The sequence below is a fragment of the Brienomyrus brachyistius genome, chromosome 16, assembly GCF_023856365.1.
Source record: "Brienomyrus brachyistius isolate T26 chromosome 16, BBRACH_0.4, whole genome shotgun sequence".
Classification (NCBI taxonomy): domain Eukaryota; kingdom Metazoa; phylum Chordata; class Actinopteri; order Osteoglossiformes; family Mormyridae; genus Brienomyrus; species Brienomyrus brachyistius.
The window spans coordinates 18,467,684-18,488,924 of NC_064548.1; the positions used below are offsets into that span (position 1 = coordinate 18,467,684).

The following is a 21,241-nucleotide window of genomic DNA, read 5'->3' on the forward strand; positions in this document are numbered from 1 at the left end:
CGTTCAATCAGTTTTACACTTCAATTCTGATTGGCCATTTTAGTTGTAAAAAAAATCCTCATAAAATACATAAAATTGTAAGAGTTTTTTCTCCCATAAATGAGCAAGTTAAGTACCGATGCCCAGCCAAAACCTGGACTGCCCCCCACCCCAGGCCTGCTGCCAAGAGCAGGCGGACAGAAATTTAATTTCTTTTTCATGGCCATTCAGACTGACCAAATTCAACTTGCACCAGGACACATTCCCCTCAAGACTCCTCCCATCAAGCTATAAAGGAAGTCAGTCTCAAAAAAGATTACCCATTTTGGTTTAATAACTCATAAAACATTCTTCAAACAATAAAACAATTTTAATGTAGGTTTCTGTACAACGCTTGCTAAGCAGTTTTATTTAGATATAGAAAACGTAATAGGAGTTGTGTTTAAAATGACAAAACCCCTTAAAATTTAATGGCAGGTACTCTGGGAAAAAAATAACAGCATTCCATCCACAAATATTTTCAAGCAATAAATATGTATTTATAAATAGTGTAAATTTACATCAAGATTAGAAACAAAAATCACAAATTAAAGTTTATTCCTTAGTCTATGTGCAATCCATTTTTCTTTGTGACTTGGCTATTACTTCTTCAAGGAAACTCGGGGGGGAATAATTCAAAATAACGATACAAGGAAACCAAAAGCTGTAAGGAAAAAAAAATTATATCACCTAACTTTTCACGTAACTTTTTTTTTTCTTTTTGAATTTTGTTGCCAGAACAGACTTAAGATTTCTACCTACGAAAAGACCAGCTAAGCTAGTACTCACTTAAAGGGGGAAATGCAAGAGATTGTAGATCATACCAGCCCATAAAAAAAAGAACAAAAAGGTTGTCAAGTCAGTAGTCTTTGTGATGTTGCCAGTTGTGATATATATACAAAACTTTTTTTTTTTTTTCCTTTTGTTTCTTTTTCTATGTAAGTACAGCTGAGGCAGCTGTAAACAGTCCTGGAGAAGGAGCAGCGGTCACTCGCAGCCCGTAGGTTGACACTCCGCACATGGCAGGTTGCATAGACACTCCGCTTTCAGCCAGCAGCCTTGTGGGATAGCTACAGAAACCAGACACAACTGGGTCACTTCCTGAATATCAGAAACAGTTCATTTACTTCCTGTCGACTGTCCACAGAACAATAACGCTAAACGTCAAGATGAAGATGAAGGCAAAGAAGGGGCCTGCGAAGAAAGTGGGTGACATGACAAAATTAGTTTAAAATTAGACTTCACATATCATGCATCAAAAGACGGACAGAAGTTTTTTCTTCTTTTACATGAAAAATGTTTACTTACTAATGTGAACTGGTCGTAGACTTTCATCAGATCCTCCATTTTGTACTGTTCTAGCACCACAAAGTTCTCCAGGTTAGCACTGCCCTTCCGAGCACAATCCTGACAATGCACCACGTAGGTCTTGCGGGAGTTACTTTCACTTGTGACAAAGAGCAGGTTGAAGACCTCCACCTGGGAGACGAACGAAGGGCAGAGCATTTAAACGCTGTGCCATCAGGTGAAGGGACTACACTGGGCTTCGCCCTGGCTGCACAAACGTGACCGACCTCACAGATGCTACAGTAGTGTGCTGGCTCATCTCGAGTCCTCCCATGCCACGCCATCTCCTTTCCTGCCGCCAGCAGGGCCTCCTTTAACATCTGGCATTGCTTTAGGGTCCTCAGCAAGCAGTATCTGGAGAGACACGCAGGTGCGTCGCATAAGCAAGACCAACTGCCACAGCCTCAAATGGCTAGAGAATCAACTGAATGCTAGGCTAATTGAAATGTAATGTAAATGTAATTAAACGGTGATGGAAGAAGGAATCGTTAAGACCTGACTCAGATCATTCTTCCCTTGGGTCCAATTTACATTTTCTCTTGCACATACAGTGCCTTTTCTAGTTGTGCCAGCAAAAAAATATTAAAAGGGAACAAAACTTAAAGCTAGTTTAATGCATAAACATGAGACAAGAGCACACAAGATGGCAGCCTAATTCATTTACAGGTGTTGCTTAAAGGTTGATGAAATGCTGGACTTTAACTCCATGACCAGAGAGAATGTACCATTTAAGACCAAGTAAAGAATGAATCTACATTTGACTCACTTTATCATCTCAAAGAGCTTAGGGTCAGAGACTTTGATGTTCCGGGCCATATTCCAGGACAGGTGAATCATGGGAACGATGGATTTTACACTTTGCAGCTTATTCCACTCGTATCTCTCAACTGCAAGTTTATACTGGAATGCTGGAGGAAGACAGTGGGAGACAAGTTCAAATGTAAGTCCAGTTCGCACTCCAGGTAAAAGCTCAGACAAAGCAGCAACACACGTACACACACCTGTGAGTGGCCCGACATTCCAGGCGATATTATTACACCAGCCGATTGCCTGCACCCAGTGCACTGTGCCCATGTTGGTCCACACCATGTCCCCTGGACGTTGGATGAAACGATACACTGGGACATTGGCTTCATAAAGGTCCTCCAGGTTGGGCCACCAGGAGCCCATGAGAAAATTTATGTTACTCCTACAGAAGGAGAAGATGTAAACAGTGAAGAAAATAATTATGAAGGCCAAATCCAAGAAAATTATTTAATATACATCTTACCATACTATAAATTAAGGTGCAATGTGTATGATTACGGATTATACTGAAACAGGGCATGACTGAATGCAAAAAGAATATATTTCAATGGATTTCGTATTTACAGGTGGTGATACTATATATCAGACCTGATCTGATAAACACGCCAAGGAGGAGGATGGCTGCTGATTGGCAGAGATCAATGACATGGAAGTAATGATATTTTTATCAGACATTTAAGTCAAGTACCATACTGGCCATCAAAAATCCTATTGTTATTAAGTTGTTCTCGTACTTTTCACAGAAATCATTCATGACACCCCAGTAAGGCTCTGGTACGGCGAACCATTCGCAATCTCCTGGTCCAATGTTGATGTTAACAGAACAGAAGTTGTTGTTTTCTTGGTGACCTAAGAATTCAGACAGCGTCATTAGGATGGAATTCATTTCCCTTAGTCTCTGATTACAAACGCACAAATACTCAAAAACCACAATTTACATTTGCATAAATACCGACTAAAAACATACTGGAGTGATATCTTTACCAAATCCTAAATATTACAGAGCTGGACACTAGATAGCTATTAACAGACGTTATTTTACATGTGACTCAGCAAGGGGATTTTTTCTGGTTAGTACAGCACCTGGGGTCCGGCTCCCAGGAACCTTCATGTACAGCTGGACCGTGTTCATTCCCAGGATTGTGTGGCCCACGTGGCTTAGAAGGTTCCCCGCAGATACAACCCGCGCGAACGCTGGGAGCTTGCTCAGTTCCTGCAGCTGCAGCTTCCACCTGAGGGACAAGTGACAAGGAAACCCATCTCAAAGTGCAGAAGGACTCCCGAGAAGTTCGGTGTCCCCCCAAGACACCGTGCCCTTTGAAGGTAAAGGTGACGCACGAGGGACGCATAAAAAGTTCCACAAAAACTCAAGTACCGAAGTCCCTTTGGGAAGGAGAGACACTCACTTTTTGTCATCGGACAGATCTATGTTCGTCCCGAACTTGATGAGTTTAAAGGGCCCTTTTCTTCTTCGGCTCACACTGGGAGCAAAGTCAAGAGAGCGGAAATGAGTCAGAAGCAAAGGGGACTATAGAGATGAGTATTTACTGAGTTTCTCCAAGGTGCCCCTTACCTCTCAGAGGACATCGATTCCGAGTCCGAATGGTCTCTCTGTCCTTTCTTCTCATTTTCCTCCTTCAAAAACGTTCAGACATTTTTCCATCACAAAGTCACATATTCAGCTGAACTAATTCAAAAGTCTAGAGAAATGCTTTCAATTTCACGAAAGCCAAAAACTAAAATGTTGTGGGGTGTGAAGGACAGAGTCCAAAGGACACGTCAAAGGGACAGAACTTCCATCCTGAACTTCAAGACCACAGAACAGCCAAGGACACAGCAGCTTCCAAGCGGCAATTCCATTATCTTAACTCAGTGGTCATACCCTTCCAGTTTGACAACTAGAAAATAACCAGTGGGTGCGCGATACATCTCACCACACACATTTAGTGCAATATAAACCAATGTCCCGAGACCTGACACTGGTTTCCCCACCAGACAGTGTGCATCCACGGGGACTGACCCGTAAGGATTCCTGGAAGGACGAAGCCTGGTACTGGGCATATTTGGCGATGCTGGTGTGTGAGCGACTGCTCTCGCAGCGCCACATCTTCCTGCTTCCGGTCACGTCCCAGTTCTCGTCAGTGGGCTGGAACAGCTGCGTACGCACCTCCACCATGTGCTCTGGGTTGGCCTCCACCAAAGTCTTGGTGGAGAACAGGCCCAGATCTGGCAAGAACAGAAGGGAAACATGAGCTTCCAGAAAAGGTACACAAAGAAGCTACAGAGATACCCGAGAGCTGCATTTCAACCTTAATTATTAAATGGTAATACAAACGACAGTCTCAGTACAATTTTAATGAAATACATGCTGCACAAATGTAAATATTCACTTACATATGAAAACACAATGCTTGCAAAATAGGCAATAACAGAGCGTGTCCACATTTCAATCAGAATTAAGTTACAAAAGAACATGCATCAGGAAATTCTCCCAAACATCATTTTAGGAACAAATTAAAATTTTTAATTAAAAAATTTGTTACATTATTTATCATCAAGAAATTGGTTTTAAAGCCATTATTACATAGTAATTATTAGGTTAGTGTGGCTAATATTTAATGAAATGAATGAAATTGCATATTGCATTGCACTTTTGAAAGCCTTGTTGGTCTTTGATTAAAATGAAACCACGGGCAGTGGAACTGCCAGAACCATAAATAAGGGTTTAAAATGAGATTGGTTTAGCATGGTCACTTGAGAATTAATGGCAAACACTAGCAAACAAATATATTACAAAAAAGCAAGAAAGCAATTTGGGGTCTTTCCAGTTCAAACAAACATGCCAGATAGTAGTAAGAAATGAGCAGAACAGGAGGAAGGGTAGCATATTGAACATACTGGTCTGACTACAAGTGTGATGACTCTCCGCACTTACAGGGGGCGCTGTTGTCATGCGTGATGATTTAATACACACAGCAGACCTCAGTCAAACATTGGATTTGGCACTGAGCATTACAGAGGACTCCCTCAGCACACACAAAACATTATGGAAGAGTCCCCCAGCTCAAGGATACCTCAGAACAACAACCGAAAGGCTCACCCAGCTTGAGGGCCCCCGCAAGGCCACGGATCACCGTGACTGGGTTCGATGGGTTTGTGCAGAACTGATGTAAAGGTGGAAAGAAGGCGTCACGCTTGTTCTCCAGCTGTGGGCATTTTACAAAGTCGAGTTAAAACCTGATCGAGTGAAAGCAACGGAAAACACCAGCAAACAAGCATACAACTCAACCATTTTCGTATCCTAATGCCACTGCACTTTTGCTAATTGAAGGATGAAAAAGAAACAAAAAATGCTGAACTTTTCAGTAATACAAAAGACACAATTAAAAAGTGTTATACTCACATAAATACTAGGCGTGGGGGGGTTGAGTTTGTCCTTTGGCAGAGAGGGGAATGGTTGAGGCGGCAGCCGTGGCGGGGGGCATTTGTCTAATAAAATGCTGCAGTTTGACAGACCGTTCTTGCCCAGGTTCCTATTAAGGAGGAGAAGCAGCTCTTCAGCATGTTCCAGTGGGAAATGCAACAGATCTGAGCAAAAACCAGTTTTCTGCACCCCCCTCCTCCCCCCAAGTCAGATTAAGCTGTGCTGCAAATTGAGAAGGAACAAGGGTTGTGATGTAAGCCATTTTCTGAGATGCTGGCAGATGATATTTACATCAACAAATGGCACGAACGACAAAGGCCTGTTTTAAAGCAGAAAGAAAAGGCCAATCCCCCTCCGAGTTAATAGCCAAGGAAGACTACAAAAGAAGGAGAGATAACCCTCAAATGTATCCTGAAAAATTTATTAAAAACAGGCAGTAGATTCCCTATTTAAGCGGGCCAGATAAGCCTATATGTAACTCCACCCAGGAGGCAAATGTGAAGTAATAACAAAAAAAGAGGGCTTAACATTCAAACGGTGTGTAACGCTGAAGGGGTTAAACACTTTAATACCTGACGAGTGTCATCAGCCAGAAAACATGGTCTGCCAAGTCCTAGGGCTGCACAATATTGGAAACATTTCAAATATCGTGATGTGAATTTTGTTTGCAATAAATACAGCTATATTTATTAAAAAAAGGACTTGAGAATATGCCCATAAGCAGCCATAAATTTATCTACAATACATTCCATCAAAGTTGTTGGTGGGGTTGCAGCAACAACAAATCACTTGCTTTTGCACAATATTCTCTGTGGAATCAAAAATATTTCCCCACAACGGAAGGTGAATGTCCTTCAGCGAGCATTTTGTGTTTTGCTCCTCCTCACTCATTTTTTGTTAAATTTCTCAAACATGATCTGTTGTTTATGACCAAGTCCAACAGGAAAGATGAAATTGACGGGCTCGGACAGCGCATGCAAAATAATCTTCTTACTGGTTTTTATGCTAGATATATGCTAGATAAACATGAAAGTAAAATAACATTAAAAAGGTAGGGCCATGTGCCGCATATAGACCTTTTGGTTAAACAATGGACCGCATATAGCAACGTACTCCAATCCATAAGATTATAAAGGAGTTGGAATTCCAACTGCTAGTGACATCATAGCGTACGTTTGTGGGGATGTTGGTGTAAACAAGCCTACATAATACTTGACAATGATAACTTGCACTTCTATGCAGTTACTTTACTGTACTTTTTACAATTATTTTAGAGTGTACTCGATATATAAAAGTTTACTGTAGCCTTAGTGTGCATTAGGCTATACCATCTAGGTTTGGGCGAGTTACACTACGATGTTCGTACAATGAAAAATCCTTTAATGATTCATTTCTCAGAACATTTCCCAGTCAATGAGCGATGCATGACTGTACAAGAGAAACAGAACTGAAGTCTTTTCGGGCTGTTACGTGCCGTAAGGTTCAGGGGAGGGGTTAGTAACCCAGTGTTTAAATCTGACAGCGACTGATTGGCATAGTGTATATAAATGTCAGATATAATGGTGGTATGTGTCTAGAGCTTACCATAAGTCTGTGAACCGGTGCTTTAGACAGTTTAGGTCCATGACATGTTTCTAAATTATAATTAAATTCAGCTCGCCAATCGATTATTTTCCACAGATACTAAAAATCAACGATCACGGTAGTAGGGCGGGTGAGTTCGGAGAGGCCACCCTGGAATTGAATATCTTTACGCTGTAACTTTAAAATAAAAGTTGTCCTCCAAAGAGGGGGGGGTGGTGGTGGACCAGGAAAAAAAAATCAATTATCAGTACCGCTAATCAGCAGCACCACCTCCCCCAACAAGTCGGCAATTGTTTAACGGATTATCCAAATAAGTACATGAGAGCATGAAAAAATTGACATCTTTCGACTAAAAAAAGCTAAGTGAAACCTTTGTGGCATAGGAGTGTGTTGTATATTTCGATATTGTTAGTCCCAATATTTTTCAATAAAAATATTGCATATTATTGTGTTATACATCACCCAGCCCTAGATATGGCTAGTTTATGGAAAGAGGATGTTTTTTCCATGGCAAGACATACAGGCTACGGTCTTGCTTGCAAAATTCAGGCCGCAGATGGATGCTCTGAAGGATCTATGCCATATGGACACCATTGATTCAAACGTGCTGACACCAATAAATGACATTCACTGAAAAGTAACACAGTTGCATTTCAAACAGAAGCCAGCCAAGTCATGCACAAACACAACAGCTTTTCACAGAAGGTGAGCAGAGCGCCCTGGCTAACCATAAAGTTGGTCCAGCAGCTGGTTCTCTCTGCCATTTACAGAATGTGCAAAGAAACTGCAAGGACTCAATACAGTCATTATCGTGAATTTCTAAGAGCCGTGGCTAAAACAAAAATAATGCGGCAGCACTGCAACGATCTAAAGCAGTTTGCCCCATGCCTCTGGACAGCACTTTTCACAGCCTTTCATAATCTGTTACTGAAATCAGCAGGATGCAGACACAGGTCTGCATTCTGCAAGAGGTTCTCCTTAACCTACTTCAGAGGTCTGTTAATTCCACAATTAAATGAACAAATAAAATTGAGGAATGGCTTATTCTCCTCATTATGCAATGTTTATGGGAAAACGGAGTAGATCTTCATGCAACACAACTTTATTACTATATTCATAAATCAGTTTTAGTCCGCCAAAAGTACAGGCTATTACATTACATTAAAAACCATCCAGGTCATTGCTTTCATTATTAAACTGGCCGATGGACGTGCAGTTATGCATTTACCATAACCAGTTACTATAAACTAGAACATAAATCAAACATGGGTGTTTGCTGTAAGCTACCTCCCTCCCCCGTCTTAAAATACACAAACAAGCTCATCTGAACAATAACCCAGGAACAAAACATCTACTGACAATGGAACAGCAGGACGAGTCCGGTAGCTCATCACTAACGGCCCAGCAGTCTCAGAAATACAGTGGCTATTTTGTTATAAATATTGCAATATTAAACAAAAAAAAGTTGACAAATTACCCAAAATAAATAATCTACCAACAGTTTGACAACTGTTGAGTGATGCGCCGATCCAGACCTATTGCACAAATCGGGAATCGGCCACATGTGACCGATCCACTTCCGATATTTACTTATTTAGTTTTAGGCAGTTTGTAAAAAGAGAGCTCCTATTTCTTGTTAAATTGACTTGCACAAGTAATCGTGCGACAGCTCTTTTCCATTTAAGATCCATTTTTGCTGCATTAGGGAGTCGCTAGCTTGGGCTGTTTTGCACACTTGCTACAGACTGCGGTACATGATGGCCTGCTATCGCAATGAAGTGTAAGTGATGCAGTTGTCAGTGCGAAAAAAAATTGTGGGGCATTTTAAGCATTCACCATTTGCATATACTGGCTTTTAAGATATTCAAAGTGAACAGCAAATGCATCAAAAACTGAAACCTGATGTACAAAGTGGAACAGTACGTTATGTATGTAGCCTAGTTAAAGATTTTTTTTTCATTCATATTTGCTTGTCAAAAATATTAATACAGTATAAATATATTAGGGCTGCCACAATTAGTCGATGTAGTTCACGCAAACGCTGACATTGTGTCGACGTCAATATTTTAAAAAAAAAAAAAGATGCATTTTTAAAAATTATTTAAATCAAATTACCTTTATGATTTCCAACATGCCTCAATTCATTAGAACAAATGTTTTCCTTTAATATCACTGCACAATTATGGGAGTACTTCACATTATCAGAAAACAAAAAGGTGGTTTTACGTTGGGCAAAGTGTGATGGCATACCACAGCGGCATTAACGCTGTGCATGAGGAGGAGGAAACGCACAGGCGCTATTCTGGATGATGGCCGGACCGCTAGAGCAGGAAAAACCACCCTAAGTGCAGTCAATTCATGTTCATTAAATTATCATTAGAACAGAGAGCTTTTTAATATCTTTTGCCCTTGTAGCTGCTAAATACACTGATTATTAAAGCCATAAAGTTGTCTGCCTGCTACATCAGAATCTTCATTTAGTAAGTAAAAAATTAGTGAAAATGTTGCTAAAATCTTACGCTAAAATTCTACATTGACCAATTATGCCAGTGTGCAAGTATGTGCACCCTGGACTTGTTAGGACCAGAGTTATTGTAAACTAAAACTGAAATGAAAATGGACACTAAATATAAGAAAATAATTTGTGAATTGAAATAAAAACGAAAACCATATTTACAAAAAGAAAAACCGCGTCAGACTTTCACATGCAAAGAGTAGCGCCACACCACCATCTTATTAATTTTTTAAACACAGTATCAGCTCTTTTAAAAGATGTGGCTGCTGATCTGTCCCTCCCATCATCATGACTTCAGTGCTTATCGCTTGTTTTGCATGTGGCGTGTTCCGCTACCCAAATTTATTAAGCATGAGGATATGGCAAATTTTTACTGATTACTAACTGTTGGGTAACACAACACGCATCTCATTAATACATTTAGGCATGCTACTAATCTTTCTATCGAATTGTGAACAGAAATAATGTGCATATATTGCCAAAAAGCTGTCATACATTATCTAAAGCCCTGCAATGGCATACAATTTGTTTTAAAATTAAACGGTCAAGTTCATTTTCTGGTGGAAAATGAATGATTTAGATTAATCGACCAATGAATAAAATAGTTGATTGTAGAGAAAAATATATTAAAGTAAAAAGGGCTCTTGTATCAGAATCTGTATCAGCAGTTGTGTATCAGAATCAGATCGGAACTGAAAAAATGTATCAGTCCCTGTCAAATACATTTGTGGTGTCAATGATACCAATCCCTGGCAGATAGATTTTAACGGTATTACTACTGATCAAACTGATCAACAATCTGGTACTTTAACAGGGCTCTTATCGGTACTTTGTATTTAACAAAGAGAAACAAATTAAGAAAATTAACATCATTTTATTTTCTCATATATACTGTATATAAATTAACATTCTTGAGTTGCAACCTGAAACAACTTTTTTTGTCATTATAGAATATAATGCAGTATACTTTTTTGCACTGAATCACTAAGTCCATGATCTGAAACTGAATTTCTGAATGATAGATGATGCTCTGACCATTTCAGATTGAATTTATGAACACAGTCATAACAAATCAGATGGCTAATGGTTACTTTGAAATTATTAATCCATATTCATATATTTAGCTATGTATGGGCTCCAGGCTGCTAGCATACATAACATGCCCAGGGCAATGAAAGAAACGGAGCTAGGCAGTCGAAAACTACATTTCTCCTTATGCATGGGATGGACGTGGACAGATTGCGTTTGTTACCACCCTTACATGCAAAAGACTTAATGCTTGTTGCCGCAAGTACGTCTGCATATCTAGTGAAATGTGATTACACTTTTGAACGTTTAGTTCTCTATGCCATTGTGGCTAAAAGCACAGTTTCTGTAAGTATGCTGCACATTGCTGCGCGTGAGAGCGAGAGCGAGTGAGCGAGAGCGAGCGAGAGAGAGAGCGAGCGAGCTGCCCCGTGTCCCGCCCCTCCCACACAGGCTGAGATCTCTCTCTCTTCTGGAGTAAGAATAGTGAAAATGCGATCAGAAACGGAGATGGGGAGACAAAATCTGCAAGAGAACTTTTATGTAGCAATAACAAGTAGGAAATTTATTTTCTTAAATTCCCCAGAACTGAAAACAACCGTTAAAATCAGAGCTAATTTATACTACAGATTTCAATAATTTAGCCCTGGGGCCTGTTTAATACTGGGTTTCGGTTCCCATCCCTACAGCAAATTGTGGACATGAAGCAGTGCCAACAAATGATGCTTTTCCATGGTACATTCTCTATAGGATCTAAAATATTTCCATACAGCGGAAGACAAATGTTTTTTGGTGACCAGTTCTTGTTCACTTTTCTCCTCGTTACGTGTTTTTATTATATTTCTCACAAACGTGCCGGTGTCCGAGTGGATCTGACAAGGGCAGAAAGCACTATGACTGGCTCAGACAGCACAAACGGTGCTCATGCAAAAGCAGCAACAGCAAACCTAACCGTTTTCAAACATACTACATAATCTTGAAAATGAACAATCATTAAAATTGCAAAACTTGCCAAGTTTCGTTTTGTATGGCTGAATATAAATGTTTTCGTGTTTAACTTTTACGGCTTCAACCCGGCCGTCGCATTTCTTGCACAGTGTCTGGGAGTACAAGGTTATCACTATCGATTATACGAAAAAAAAATCGAGTCACCTACAGATTAATCTGATGATTCATCAAGTAATCATTTACATATAATATATAATTAGTGTGAGGCAGTAACCAAATCAACTCTCAGGGTGTACACTCAGTCATACATACAATCAGTTTAGGCACTCCACTTAAGGTGCATGTTTTTGGACAGTGGAAGGAAACAGCAGGATCCACCATAAAGACACCCAATCAAGAAAATGTAAACTCCACACACAAAGCAGCGATCCATGGCGAGACGTGCATGACTGCAATGTTACTGACATGGCATTTCATGCACATGCAATTGTCACATCGCACGGACCACGGCAAACCAGCTGCGCTAAACATTTTCACTCAGATCACTGTAAACAAGCCTTAGCAAGCTTCTCAATTTTAATGACGGTTCCTTTTCAAAATGATCTAGTACATGTACTGCTGCTTTTGCAAGAGCTCTGCAGGGGCTCTCCGAGACAATTGTTCTCATCCTTGCTGTTGGACTGACTCATACACTCTGAGGCATGTTTGCGAGAAATTAAACAAAAACGAGTTAGGAGGAGAAAAGCAAACAAGAACTAGTCACCAAAAAACATTTGTTTTAAGCTGTATGCAGATATTTTGTATTCCATGGAGCAAAAATAAGTGATTTTATGCCCTGCTTTGTGTTTCCTGAGACACCTCATGGCAACGCCAACTTGCTTGACATACTCAGCTGATAGCTAATTTCTATTTAGCTATATAGTTAATTTTCAGCTCCAAAACATTAAAATGTCGAGATGTGACCTTCCCGATATTGTTCACCCCTAACAGACATCAACAGACAATTATTATATGGTTGTTGTGTGCCATATTGTGCAAGATCATGCAGCTAAACAACACGGCTAAACCTTGTTTTAGTAAAAATTAATTTGACATACAGGAATTGTGGAAAGTAAATTATAAAGGTGCACTGATCGGCCAGCCAGGGTGTGGAATTGGCCAATTTTCAGCGTGCTCGGCCTGGACCAATACCGAACTGGTCCGTTTTACACATGCACCAGACGTCTTGCGCACAGCGGTGCAGGCATTAGCCTCATAGCCGTGAGCACACTCACAGCCATATGCGTGTTGGTAGCATGGAAGCTCTTCACTGAGTTAAGACGACAAAAAGCTTGTAATTTGCAATATATGTAAAGCCAAACTAAACCATGGGGGAATGACCACAAATACGTGGTGAAACATTCTTGAAAAGGAACAATCATTAACACTGCAAACCTAGGGAAGGTTTACATACATACACATATACACACACATATATACACACACATGTATATCGTTTGTACGCCTTGTTTTAAGCGTTTTTGAAGCAATTTTGGAGTGTAATTTCAATATCATCCAAACGAGGATATACAGGTGGCAAATGCTTAAAATGCCACACAATTTTTCTCCCACTGGCAACTGTGTTGCACTTACACTTCGTTATGATACAAACCCCTCCTTTATCACAAGCTGCAGCGAATACGCAAAACAACCCAAGCTAGCGACTCCCAAATCATCCATTGCTTTTTTTTATATTACACGCATTCTCACACACAATTGCATGCGCTTTGTTTAATGGGATTTTCTACTAAACGCTATTCCCATATCTCTAAACTTTTTTACGTTTTTACAAAGATTACAAATCGCTGTCAAAAGCGCAAAATACTTCCAGATAAGAACATCAGATAAGAGGGTGACTACGTTCCCCCTACTGCAAAGGGTATGCAACTGATGTCACAGCAGGCAGAAGTGCCACCCACTTGAGTGCTAGAAAAACTGAGTGGCAGCATTAGCATTCAGCTTGAATGTCACAAAAATCACATCCAAAATGGAAGAGAGCTGTTGTGCAATTCATTGAACAAATATATTTAACACGAAATAGGAGCGATTGTTTTAGACGCTGCCAAAAACTAAAATACGCATTGGACATGGATCAGTCATGTATGGCCGACACCCGATCCGTCAAGTACGTCTGGATCCGTCAGCGTGCCTCTAGTATTAATATTACCCTGCTTCTACTATTATTTGGAAGAGAATAGTACACTTCAGTTTAATTTGCAGGTTTGTAACCTACGGACTTTTAGACGAGTAAAAAAGAGAGAGCGCATGAGAATCAAGGTGGTCCTGCAGACAGAAAGGCATAAAATACCTCAACAACCTTTGGCCTTTAAGATTAGACCTCTTAAATGAGGAGAAGCTCCAGGCTGAGGATTAAGCAGCTGCAGTTTTTCCATGTGAAAAAGAGGGCAAAGCATGAATTGTCCATAATGAAGACAATGCTCAAAGATGCTCATGCACATAGTACCAAAACACAGCAGGTCAAATGTAAAGAACTGACTTCGTTTTTGTGTCAGCTGACAGAATGTTGGATACTTTGGAGAAAAGCAGGGTAGAGTTATCAACTGATTATCGACTGGAAAACGCTTGATTTCAAGATGAATCCAACTCACGGCTCCAGAAAAGATTCTCCCATGAGCCGAGTGAGACCCATGACAGAGTTTGAAATTACCATGTTTAAGGCATCAATCAACGCATCAGCGAAAAACTTAAAAAGGAGGATCACAGGGTATTTTTCACAGGGACAGCCTGGATACTGGAAATGCCCGGACAGTGCAAAATAGACTCCACATGGTTAAATCTCACATCCATGAAAAACAGAGGAGATTCCAGGCTGGTCGTGGAAGATACCAATTCTGCATAGCAGACCAGCTCCACTACTTGACACAAAGTAGAAGTCACTCAGAGAGGGTGCTGTAATCTACCTCTCTCCTGTTCTTTCCAACATTTCACAGGGTCAGACAAAAAGGAAGAGGACCTTTGTCACTGCATCTCCTCATGTATTTGTGATGCGAAAAGCTATTTTATTCCACTGAAAATGTAATGCTTCATACCTGACCACAAAAAGGGATCAAGTTATTTCACCTGATTTTCTCCTGTGAAAATTTAATTTAGCCTTTCATTTGCTGCAAATTGAACTGTGCAAAAAAAAAACACCATCAGTTGTTTATAAAGGAAGCAACACAATCTAACAGGTCACGGGACCTCAACATCTTGGCGGGCAGTATTTATACCACATCAACAGCATTCCACCGAACCAGAGAAATGATCTTTTGCATTCAAAAGTCCACAAATAAAGTTTAAAGAAAGTTTCAAACTACTACACTTAGAATCTCTCATAGAAAGTCTGATGCTCCATGATTGGTGGGATGTGGTGTCACGAAAAAGCTGAATTCTTCAAGCAACTGCTAATTCCTGCGCTACCCCCAAGACCACAGAAGTACGTTACATGACAGAAAACAGCCGTGTTTACAGTTACAGGTATGAAAGCAAACAGAATCTCAACCAGTAACTTGCCTCCTGATACCTAACAGCAACAACACATGCGCAACTACTGGGTGATAATGAATACAACGTACCTGCATGCCTTTAGGACGTCAGAGGAGCTGGGGTAGATGGACACCGAGGATGAAGGAGCCAGCAAAGGGGCGGGCTTATGGTTAATCACTGCTGGATCTACTTTCATTGGGCTCTGGGAGTCCTCCGAACCTTTGCCATTCACCGTGGGTCCCATGCCCGCCAGGGGGCTGTTAAGGCTGGCAACACTGTTAGCGGTGGTTTGTTCCACAGACTTGGGGGAGGGGGTGGCTGTGGACATGGCCGAGCAGGGCGAAGAGGCCACAGAGTTCTCGGTATTGGCTCTCTCGCAGGACGCGGCCACCCCGTTCTTCGCAGCTTTTCCCACGAACATGGCAGAGAGCTGAGGATTGTCTGAACTGAACATGCCCGGTGACTTGGCCTCGCAGGGGCTTGGGGCCGCATCAGCCGTGGCTTGCTGGGTGTGGTTAGGGGGTCCCTGCATGATGGCAGTGCTGTTTGGCGTCCCTGCCGAATGCTTGCCATCATCAGGCCCCGCTGCCACACTGGGTCCCGAGGGCCTGCTCTCTTTGGTTAAGATAATGCCTTGCTGTCCACCTGAGGTAGCAGTGGGAGGCAGGGGGGCCATGTGATTGAGAGCAGCCCCCTGTGCTAATGAACTGCCAGGCATGGTGGAATGCCCGACCTGATTGAGAAAGCCAGCGCCAGCTGCCTGGGAATGCTGGGTAGTCCCAGTGGAAGAGAAAGTCTGTTCGCCATTGGGACCTGCCAAATGCGAACCTGGACCTTTTTGAAGCCCCTGAGTAGGAACGAAGTAGAAACACACCTTTAGCTCAGTGCCCCGTAATGACCCACTCGTGAGAACGGGGTCAGGGCAGACAATCAAGCCATTGACGTTCAAGTAAACATTCTCTTGTTCAATCCCCCCCCCCCCCCCCAACTTCCTGTACATAATCGGGGGGGGGGGGGGCGCAATTACTCTGCACTGAGATGAAGTTTGAGAGTGCCATACTGGGAAAGAATCACCGTGTTCCATTACAGAAATGTTTTGCATTTTTAGCCCAATATTTCATCAATTTTGTTAAGTACAGCACAATGTCCGAGCACAGCGAAATATACTCCAGTGCTTTGACACATTATGCTGTAACACTCCCGCTACACCATCCTACATACATAAGAGGATTCTGAAAATTTGCTTGCCCGGTTCTCGGGGCTTTACCACTGCGATATAACAACATCATCATTGAAAAAGCCAGTGTTTTTTCAGTGTGCATGTAAATGAGGGGGGCGGGGCAAAGCTGCCTACCTGAGTGGAGTTTAGGTGTTTCAGTATGTATGTAAATGAGGGGGGCGGGGCAAATCTGCCTACCTGAGTGGAGTTTAGGTGTTTCAGTGTGTATGTAAATGAGGGGGGCGGGGCAAAGCTGCCTACCTGAGTGGAGTTTAGGTGTTTCAGTATGTATGTAAATGAGGGGGGCGGGGCAAAGCTGCCTACCTGAGTGGAGTTTAGGTGTTTCAGTGTGTATGTAAATGAGGGGGGCGGGGCAAAGCTGCCTACCTGAGTGGAGTTCAGGTGTTTCAGTGTGTATGTAAATGAGGGGGGCGGGGCAAAGCTGCCTACCTGAGTGGAGTTTAGGTGTTTCAGTGTGTATGTAAATGAGGGGGTCGGGGCAAATCTGCCTACCTGAGTGGAGTTTAGGTGTTTCAGTGTGTATGTAAATGAGGGGGGCGGGGCAAAGCTGCCTACCTGAGTGGAGTTTAGGTGTTTCAGTATGTATGTAAATGAGGGGGGCGGGGCAAATCTGCCTACCTGAGTGGAGTTTAGGTGTTTCAGTGTGTATGTAAATGAGGGGGGCGGGGCAAAGCTGCCTACCTGAGTGGAGTTTAGGTGTTTCAGTATGTATGTAAATGAGGGGGGCGGGGCAAAGCTGCCTACCTGAGTGGAGTTCAGGTGTTTTTTCAGTGTGTATGTAAATGAGGGGGGCGGGGCAAAGCTGCCTACCTGAGTGGAGTTTAGGTGTTTCAGTGTGTATGTAAATGAGGGGGGCGGGGCAAAGCTGCCTACCTGAGTGGAGTTTAGGTGTTTCAGTGTGTATGTAAATGAGGGGGGCGGGGCAAAGCTGCCTACCTGAGTGGAGTTTAGGTGTTTCAGTGTGTATGTAAATGAGGGGGGCGGGGCAAAGCTGCCTACCTGAGTGGAGTTTAGGTGTTTCAGTGTGTATGTAAATGAGGGGGGCGGGGCAAAGCTGCCTACCTGAGTGGAGTTTAGGTGTTGGTTTTTCCGCTGCTCCTCCGTGCTGCTGCTGCTGGTTGGGTTTGTGCAGTTATGAGGTAGTGTAGAGTTTTGCTGCAGGTAAGGCACATTTCCATTGCTTCCCGTTCCCGTTACGTGATTATTGCCTACTGAGACAGTATCTGCGTGAGCCTGCGCCAGAGCGGAGCTAGTGGGGAAAGGCCCGTTGGCCGAGGGATAGGCAGTGCAGGGGAGCCGGACCACAGGCTGGGAAGCGGAGGGTGTCCGGGACACAGCAACATGGGGCTGCTGAGCGGAGGAGAGGGCATTCACTGGCAGTGGCGGGTTGGCAGCGGGTCCATTATGAACAGCGGGTCGCACCTGTCCAGACGCATTTTGTTTTGTCTGTCGGAGAAAGGAACCGTGTATCCATTTGAAATACAACTAGCCGAGTTTATCAAGCACATTTAAACACAACCGAAGTTGAACCAAAGTGATGCACAAGACAAAAACAATAAAACTACTCCGTTCTAATGCCTTTACAGCAACGTCTTACCTGCTGCTGCTGCATGATTGCAAACTGGGCTTCCAGCTGCTCCAGCATCTGCAGCTGAACATGCTTCAGGTTGGTCCTATTGGCCCGCAACTGTTCCAGGAGCTGTGGCACCAATGGAGGGGGCGACAAATGAGTATCTGCGTGCCAAGTGTGTTACCCATTGTCTGCTTAGTAGCACATACACACCTGGAGCTTCTGCGGGGTTAAGCCCCAGTCAGGGACTTGCCGTTGAACTGGATGGTTGGCCCAGGAATCGGGTGAACTCTGCATTTTGGATGGGAGGGGGTATGTATGACTAATCCATAAACCAACAATGCAACAAAGTGTGGAGCTGCATTAAAAAAAATCCTTGGAGACCCAGTGCACAGTGACTCCATTGTACCTTTGCTGGGCTCAGTGTTCTCTTCCTCTTGGCCGGGCTACACTGCTCATCAGCCTGGTTTGATTGGCCCGTGTGCAGAGGTGCTGTCTGAGATGGAATATGGGGCTGCCCCAGAACCCCTTCGCTATTCTGATGAGGTTTACAGGCCTGGCATGAACAAACACCATAAGGAACGGCAATTAACTTCAGCCACCTACCAGCAAGTTCTGCTGCCAAAACTGCAGAACTAGATCCACATCATTATCCATTTTACAGCAAATACAATTACAGCAAAATGAAGGAGATCATCAAATAGCATCTCTGCCGTTAATGAAAATATTGCTTCAAATGCTTCGTCATTTCATAAAACATAAAAGTTGAGATCTTTTTTTCTTTCAAAAAAGCGGTTCGTATAATTTGTCATAAACGATTGCTTCAGAGGTAAGATTTCCATCAGTAACTCTTTGACCACCTATTGCTCTGTTCCTGGTGATAAACACACCAAATCCAGCAAAACACAGCCCTGTTTCTCTTGGCTGGAATAAGAATGACTTGACATTGGCTATTTCAGCATTTGTCCTGAGACCAACGTGATGTTTAAAAAAGGAACAGCTAGTAAAAAAAATAAAAAATAAAAATTAAAGAGTATACAGCAGTTCTATAACTTGGCACTTGGACCTACGCTTCACTATACTTAGACGCCTGTTTCACATTATTCAGAAGAAACAGTTGCCCCCCACTTGTCACATTTCATTCCAAAAAGAAAACAAGCAAAATGGCGATTTAAATCCCTTGTGTACAAACTGCACAAACACAGAAAGTCACCATTCAACCTAATCAGCTTATGTCAATGAAGCTACTGTCAGTCACCCATGCAGTCTCATTCTGATGACTAGCAGATTCTGGCATGTTGGGGAAATGAATGAGCATATTATTCAGACTGTTAATGGGTGCTATGGCTGTAGAAAAAAACAGAAGGGGCACCCCCCTCAAAAAAAGAACCTTTAAGAATGGGGAACGTGAAGGCTAGACTGTCCAGTTCGAAGGGCGCACACTGCCCCCTCGGGGGTACGGCCATGTTACATTACATCACTACGGCTTCCTTTGAGTGACACTCCGCACATCTACACACCTCTAATACGGAACGCTACTCAGGCACACAAGCTGAACAGCACTGTAGCATAGGTTCATATATCAGAAAGGATACATGACGATACATCAGAAAGGCCACATTCACTAACCATTACAATCAGCGAGCATGTCCGTTGTTCATTACAATTTCTCTCTGCTTATAAAAGGGGACATGAGACAAGCGTGTGGTTCTTGGGTTGCGAGAGCGTTGGGACACCAGGGGACGCCTGCGAAGGCAGCCGGCTCTCGCGGCCCAGCTTAGTGCTCCGTTTATCCCCAGACAAGCAGGACTGCTGTAAGTGGTTAGCAAGGGCGGCCCAGTGCGAGCTCTCTAACAGGACGGGGCTCTCTCGTCTCACCTGCTGGGCCGTGCTCAGGGCGCCCTGCCTGGATGTTAGCTCTGCTGGGATTGGTAAGCTCCATGCCTCCTCTATACTGGGAAGTATTTTACTGTTACTCTGCAGACTACTTTGTTGGAGGTTACACAACTGAGCCTAGGAAAAATCGTGTAAAAACACATTTAATACTTACTGATCTACTTCAGAGAAGTAAAAATAAATAAAAATAAAATCTGGTTTCTACTAGGTCTGCCAAGTCAGCAGACCTGTCAGTGCAACTATTTCAGACAAATATCACAAATTTAACTGTTAATATATTAAATTAATGAAACAAATCTATAAACAGTGGGGAAAAAAATGTTCTGGATGTTATGAAATTATGATTTACATTATTGGTGGAAATGTTCTCACTCATACAGACTTTAAGTGGCAAACACAAAAGATAGGTAAATAAGTAAATAAATAAAAAAGTGAAGTGTCACTTTCTCAGCAGGTGAACACCCACAATGACCCAATCATCTCTCACTATTTCAAAGCACAGCACCCCCCCACAAACAGCAGCAGCTCACGCCACACTGGCAGCGTGCTGCCAAGGTCCCCAAAACCCAGCTAGAGACGAACATTTCTACCTGCAGGCATTTTATCCGGCCCATCAGAGCGGTGGCATTACTACAGGACTTGCTCCGCGTGGCGTTAATGTAACACTTGATGGCGTCCTGCGGTTGGCTGCATGACTCGTACAGGGTACCCAGGTCCATCCAGGCAGCGGCGTGCCCGTGGTCCAACTGCACCGCGCAGATGTAGGCCTGCAGGGCATCCATCGGCTGGTTCTGCTGCTGGTACAGCACGCTGCGGGGCAGAGCAGAAACGTGAGGCGCTGTCACCTTGCAGAACAGAGCAGGGAAGCTGGCGGCGGAGTGCAGGAGTAGGCCAAGAGAGGAGCTGAGGTGACCATGGTCTACAGGAAATCCCCCTTCCCTGCCTGGAGCCAGGTGATGCAGATTCTTGGGGCCCTAGAGATACCAGAGGCCCACCCCAGACCCTAGAGTGATTCTTGGCGATATGGCAACATCAGCCCTCAGGGAACATTTGCAGGTAGTTACCCACACACCCTTCACATGTTCCAATGAAACCAGCACACAAATGCTGTCGTTTCTACGGTGGACAACCGGAGGAAAACACCACGTCTGCGAATTCCTCACCCTATTGAGCACCACGTATCCGCACTGGCCTCCGATTTATCGATGGACTGTCTGTAGGAAACGAAGGCATCCTGAACTTTCCCAATACTTGAGTAGCACCTGGTGAAAAAAAGATGCAAAAATCAGACAAGTACCTCTACCTGTTCCTACAACATTCCAAAATCTCACAGCCAATCCA

The 21,241-nt window shown here is 42.9% G+C and overlaps 1 protein-coding gene across 5 annotated transcripts in view; it reads right to left on the reverse strand.

Annotated features, from left to right (window-relative positions):
- Window positions 1–290: 290 nt before the first annotated feature.
- The window catches only part of LOC125709611 (lysine-specific demethylase 6A-like), a 51,285-nt gene continuing 30,334 nt past the window's right edge, over window positions 291–21,241 (reverse strand). For 3 of the 5 annotated variants that reach the window (XM_048978218.1, XM_048978223.1, XM_048978222.1), the window contains 20 exons: window positions 21,064–21,162; window positions 20,491–20,710; window positions 19,883–20,017; window positions 18,414–18,560; window positions 18,218–18,295; window positions 18,032–18,133; window positions 17,497–17,880; window positions 15,284–16,041; window positions 5,576–5,705; window positions 5,273–5,378; window positions 4,193–4,398; window positions 3,746–3,807; window positions 3,579–3,653; window positions 3,256–3,404; window positions 2,907–3,021; window positions 2,367–2,554; window positions 2,132–2,273; window positions 1,593–1,719; window positions 1,327–1,497; window positions 291–1,212 (listed from right to left, as the gene is read on the reverse strand). In XM_048978218.1, the coding sequence (XP_048834175.1) occupies window positions 1,183–1,212; window positions 1,327–1,497; window positions 1,593–1,719; window positions 2,132–2,273; window positions 2,367–2,554; window positions 2,907–3,021; window positions 3,256–3,404; window positions 3,579–3,653; window positions 3,746–3,807; window positions 4,193–4,398; window positions 5,273–5,378; window positions 5,576–5,705; window positions 15,284–16,041; window positions 17,497–17,880; window positions 18,032–18,133; window positions 18,218–18,295; window positions 18,414–18,560; window positions 19,883–20,017; window positions 20,491–20,710; window positions 21,064–21,162 (3,424 nt within the window). In that variant the 3' untranslated portion in view covers window positions 291–1,182. The remainder of the gene's footprint in view (window positions 1,213–1,326; window positions 1,498–1,592; window positions 1,720–2,131; window positions 2,274–2,366; window positions 2,555–2,906; window positions 3,022–3,255; window positions 3,405–3,578; window positions 3,654–3,745; window positions 3,808–4,192; window positions 4,399–5,272; window positions 5,379–5,575; window positions 5,706–15,283; window positions 16,042–17,496; window positions 17,881–18,031; window positions 18,134–18,217; window positions 18,296–18,413; window positions 18,561–19,882; window positions 20,018–20,490; window positions 20,711–21,063; window positions 21,163–21,241) is intronic. The other 2 variants (XM_048978219.1, XM_048978221.1) reach the window with 2 other exon arrangements.